General features: G+C 38.8%; 1 protein-coding gene across 3 annotated transcripts in view; it reads right to left on the minus strand.

The window, feature by feature from the left end:
• The window catches only part of SPTBN1 (spectrin beta, non-erythrocytic 1), a 261,640-nt gene that overhangs the window by 101,853 nt on the left and 153,787 nt on the right, over nucleotides 1-6,000 (minus strand). For all 3 annotated transcript variants that reach the window (XM_019508070.1, XM_019508054.1, XM_019508062.1), the window contains one exon: nucleotides 1,466-1,617. In XM_019508070.1, coding sequence (XP_019363615.1) covers nucleotides 1,466-1,617 — 152 coding nt within the window. The remainder of the gene's footprint in view (nucleotides 1-1,465; nucleotides 1,618-6,000) is intronic.

Here is a 6,000-nt window from a genome sequence, read left to right on the forward strand (position 1 = left end):
TTGAATACAGGATACATTTTTCAAACCCTGGTGTGAAAAATAATAAACAAATGACATAAATGAAATCGCATGACTTGACTGAGTTTCCCCACAGATAAGGTAAACAGGACTCCAAAACTCAATTCATAGCAGGTAAACATGAATATTTAACTGAGATAGAGATGAAACTTTGTTAAAGAGTTTGCAGTTTTGATCCCTAAAATAACAGTCTCGAATTTACAGTAACGGCTAACTTTGATCTCAGGTTCACTCCTTAAAAGCTAAAAGCAGAATCTGGTCTAAACTTCGTTTGCATTGAATACATCAAACGTTAACACCACACAAGGATACGTTACTGATCCCAGAGAAATGTATTTTAATCAAAATATAGGAAATACATAAGCTAAATATATTGAATTCCAAGCATGGTACCTCAGTACAAATGCTGATCTATTTATTTACATTTATTTATTAGATTTTTCTCTTACCCTATCCAAAAAAACAAACTTGCAACAGTCAAGAGACAACATTCCCCAAACAGTACTACAAAACCCAGGAACTGCAAAAGAAGAGTCGTGTCACCTTTTTAAAAAATTTTGTTAGTTAATAAAAGGAAAAGTAATCTTTTAAGATGAAATTTATCCAGGTGTGGACATTCTAATAAAGGATCAGACCTCAGGGTTTACTTACCATCAAAGCTACATTTGGAAATGCTTATTTCTTGCTTTACAGTACTAACACAACATGTAAGGGTATACACAGGGTCTTAAGTCCAACCCTACAAACTATGAAACTATGAAGTCATAAGCTTCCATTAACAAGACTACAGACTATTTAATGACATCCAACTACACGGTTGCAACCTCACATAACCTCGCATCACAAGTAAATGTGTACGTGGAGATGATTTTTTTTTTTTAAAATAGACATGCAAGAGCTGGGCCACTGTTTATTTAAACTGGGGGGGGTGGGAAGTGATCTCTCATCATTCCTACAAACACAGTTTTAATAGTCACGTAGCACCAGTTGTTAACAAGGGTTTTATTTATTACACACCATTTCACAGGCCCAGTAGTAATGGCAAATTCTCATATTAACCATGAGGAGATAATTTGTCCCATAAGATTTAAAATATTGTATATGCTCCTAAACACAGGAAGCCCCAAAACCATGCACCACCCTTGAGTGCTTTCATTGAGTTCAGTAGAAGCTCAGGGTGCCCACCCATTTCCTGGAAGCACTTAGCATTTGATGGGCTAGAACCCTTAGTCTCAGCCAACTCCTATTGAAGTCAACAGAAAGGTATTGCTATGGGAGTTAGATCAGGCCCTTACTTAAGTGAAATACATTTACAAATGTTTATTAGAAATACGAATTAAGTCAGTGGTAGTTCTATCAGATTTCAGTGGAGCTAGGATATCACCTATTGTTTTAAAAATAAAATGACAAAAAGGGAACCCAGTGAATATCAATAAATAGAACTTACAAGTCTCTCTCCTGAAAGAACTTCCAGCAGTTTGATAAGCATCCGTCCATCGCGAAGGTCAGTGTATAAATCCGTAATTCTGCATGATACACGTGCCAAATGCGAATTAACCCACTTCGTGAAAGTCTTCTTCTGAACTGCCTCACGTTCATCTGGTCAAAAGAAAAAGCAGTGTTACTCAAAAAAAAAAAAAACCACACCCCAAAAAACATTAAACCTATGCACATGGGTGAGAAGAGGATGTTCAAATCCATCTTTCAATATACTGACTACAGAGCCTGCTTGTTTCTACAGAGAAGTCGTTTTAGCAAACTGGACATTTCTTCAAACTACAACCTTTTTTCTTATTCTTTTCATTTCAGTGTGAATTTTGCCCAAGAACAGTCTGAAGAATAAGTCTTGAGTATAAACTTCAGGATGTGACCACTGTATCTGTTTCTTAGGGCACACCTAGGTCACTTGTAAAACTCCAGTTTTAAGAGTGCGTGTGTTAATGTTGGTTATCCTCCAACTTGGAGATAAGGGGCTAAATTCTGCTTCTGTTTACAGCAGCAGAAACCCAGAGTATCTCCAATGAAATCTACAGAGTTTCTCAGGATTCATATTGGTGCAAGTGAGAGAAGAATGTAATCCCAATGTCTTTTGCTTACTTTATTTCTTCCCCTATGATTACTGTATTTATTTTTGGATTCAAACATTTATAAAAATATTTATATAAGGGAAGGATGAACTGTTCCAAAGCTGCAGGAGTGAAGCTGGCATGGATTTACGTGAAACCATGAAAAACCAAATTCTTCATCTTACCCTTCCCAGGAACTTTCACAATTGTTTATATGGAAAACTGCTGGCAGAGACACGGTTCAATGAACATGTATGGTCACTACAGACCACGTTAATTCAGAAACTCTTAAGGAGCAGTCTGCTGAGTATCAAATGACATTCTGAGAGAAAACATTGCATCCCTTAGGCACTCACAACTTTAAACAGTCTTTAGTGGGATATGGATCAGGGCGTTATTCACATCGCATTATGCAGATTATGAAAAGAAATCCTGGCATTTTACTAAACTATAGATATTGTGAAAAATTTGGCCTTTCACACTTAGGTGGTTAAAGCTGAACTCCTACGTCAGTACGGACATTGGCACCCAAATCAAAGGTGCCTACACCTTTTTTAAGATGCGGAGCTTCTGAAACTGCCACTGACTTGGTTGGAACTTTCACGTGTTGAATTAGGATTTAAAATTCTAATTTTAGGCATCCAGATCTGAATGCTCAAGACACAGTATTTTAAGTATGTGAAACGGTAACTGGCAAGTAGAGAAGCTGAAATGCCATGCAGAACAGCATCACCGCTGAATGTCCAGTGGTCCCTGGTATGTGGGAATTCTTTCCAAACAGAGCTATAATGCCTGCAAAGAGTGCTTTTCTGGCATGGACAGGACCGTGAACTTGGGACATTCACAGCTAGTTTTCTCTCTCCACTCCCACCAGACCATACAGAGAGAGTAGCAGAATTATGATACTGGGTAGCATGGGACGGAAGGAGAGAAAAAAAAGACAAATTAAATAGAAGGGGAATGAGAGAGTAAAAAAATAAATAGCAACAAAGTAATAATAATAACAAAGAAATAACAACTCAGCAACAACAGAAGCTTGCCTAATTATCAGACTTCCGCCACCACCGTATTTTAGTTCATCCCACGGGTTTCTGAATTTATTCTTGTAATGCCCCTCTGAGGCAAGTAAATACCTGAGAACTCACTCACTGGAGCTGAAAGGCAGCTTTCTTCCAATTACACAACGACTTACACATTTGGGGGAGCAACAAGCATAGAATTAAAGGAGTAGAATTTGGAGTGATGTAAAAAGCCCTTTTATATTATAGCAATACATTTTCAATAGCCTGATTGCCCATGTTACGGATAGCAGTTGTTCTCCCTCTTTCTGAAAGAGTTACTATGATATGGCAAAAAACAGGAAGTGAGCAACAACAAGGCTTGCTTTCCAGTACTCTGGTAATACCCAACCCTAGTTTATAACATACCACAGACTTTATGGGTTTTCTGCTATACAAGCCTCTGCTCTCAACTGCGCTGTAATTTTGTTCCAGAAGATTTTCCTGTCTGTGCTTTGCAACTACACAGTCATTCCCATTATTATTAGAATATCATAATGACAGCCATATAAAGCCAAAATATATATTGCTAATAAGCAACCTGAATCAGAAGTTGGCTGTCTTCTTAGATAAAACTGACCCTGTGGCGGTAACAGAACATTGCAAAAACAAACATAGATAGTTAAAGGTTTCAGCATCTCATATCCAAGATGCTCCACATTAAATCTTGTGCCAAACGGGAAAAGAAGTCACATCTGGCTAGTGAAAACAGCAATCTATTCAAGTAAAACATTAAATATAGTCTCTGCTAACCTTAAACATACCTTTAAAGAACTATTTATAGCCAGCTCCTGAGAATGCTGCATCTGCACAACTGCTTGTTTGCTAATTCATGATTTAAGTCAAGAGCAATTAGAAGTCATACACAAAACAGAAAATCTGCACTACCCTATGTGTATTAAAATACGTATTAAAACAATATTTACCACAGCTTTCTATATATCTTATTTATACAGACGTTGAGAAGTGTCCAGTAATGCCACATAATGTTTATTCTTCTAACAACTGCCTTTTGTATAAAGAACTGTAGTATTCAGAATTGCCTTTTATATTTGCTGTACAGATAAATACAGGTAGCTGAGAATATCCTACAAATAAGGTTGAGTGCTCAATGTGTTATAAGCTCAAGAAAGCTATAAAATATTGTTATTAAGATATCTGTAATCAAACCTCTGGAAATGAACTGAAGCCTGTCAACCTTCTTCAGCTTACCTCAGAGTTAGAGTAAAATGTAACAGGTGGTAAAAGCAAACCAGCAGATACTAAGGTGGGCTCAGGCAGGTGGGAGATGAGGGGGTCAGACACATGGCCTAACCTGAGAAAGCTGCAACAGGCTGCAGAGACACAACAATAAATACAGCGATATGCTGGGCCAGATGGTTAGCTAATGCAGTGGCTTTCAATCTGTGGTCCGTGGACCCCCTAGGAGTCTGCAGACTGTATCTAAGGGGTCCACAAAAGACAACTATAATCAATCAAAATCACGTGAATACCTACACTTACAATTCAAAGGGGTCTGCATCTCCATTCAAAAACAATTTAGGGGTCTGCAAATGAAAAAAATATCGAAAGCCACTGAACTAGTGCAGACTGTGTTAGCTTCAGATACTACGCTAATTCATACCACCCGAGGGTCTGGTTTATGGTAAGGGAAAGACAGTAGCTGGGCAGCTCAATCAATGCTGCATTTCAGGTCATTCATCTCGAAGAAGCTTCCAGAACTTCCTGAAATTACTAGCTGTTAGCAAAACCAAGAAGTGGAAAAGCAATGTCAAACTTGCGACCCCAGACTTTTTAAAGGAAGGTTTTCCTTCCACCTTTTCCCTAGGAGACTGATGGCTGGCTGATTCCCTCGCACTCTCAAGCACATCTCAGGACGCTTGGTCCTTTGCTCCTCATCTTCTCATTTCCTCTATCTTCCCTGGAGTGACTGTCATTATTTCCCCTTTCCATTGGAAAGGTGGAATTTAACTTTCCAGTTCTTTATTTTCCATTTTCTCTTATTTTTCACTTGGCTCCCATAGTTTTCCTCCTTCCCTTGAGAGCTCCCTGATTTTCCTCTGTTCACAATGCTTTAATATGTGGCAATAAAAACATTACCGTTATTGCAGCCATGCTGTTTTCAGACAGGAAAGCACTCTCTTGTGCACTCACAATCTCTCACTTCCCTACAGTGAGTCTTATACCAGCCTACTATGTGCATTGAAATGATCCAATTTAGCCCTTCTCTGCTTTTCGTTCCCTCATTTCTGCCTTTCCTCCTACCCACCATGATCCAGCAGTAAGAATGGAAAAAAGGTGGTTGCCAGGAGGAAGGTCAACTAGCAGTGCATCCTCCAGCTCCAATTAAAAAGCCCAGCTTGATAGCTAAAGAGCCAAGCTCCAACACTGCCTTACAGCACTCTGCTAACTGCCATCTTTTAGGACAGCCAGCAAACTGTCTAGGAAAGATGCCCCAAAATTAATCCCTACTGTCCCTTCCGGCTTCCATTTCCCCCCTACACCACCAAGGACATTCTCCATTTCTTGCTTGATGCATTAATGTGGGGGAAAGGGTCAGCTCTGTTGATAGTAGCACCAGTACAAACATTTGTAGGCAAGAGTGGTGCAGGTGTTCTTAACAATGTGTCATTTAACATATTCAGTCCTGCCTATAATTTGAGAAAAATGTGAAGACTGTTGAGAAGCTTACCTCAATGGGGCATGGTGGGGAATATAAAAACCTATGCTGTTTCTGCTTGCTGTTTCACAATGAAACAGCAATGAAATGGTTTTTGCAACTGTTTCACCACCACCTGCAACTAATAAGCGGCAACTACTTTTTTTTTTTTTTTTTTTTAATTTTTTTGCTTTTTCAG

This window comes from Gavialis gangeticus, unplaced genomic scaffold, assembly GCF_001723915.1.
Source record: "Gavialis gangeticus isolate Ggan-Ray unplaced genomic scaffold, GavGan_comp1, whole genome shotgun sequence".
Classification (NCBI taxonomy): Eukaryota; Metazoa; Chordata; order Crocodylia; family Gavialidae; genus Gavialis; species Gavialis gangeticus.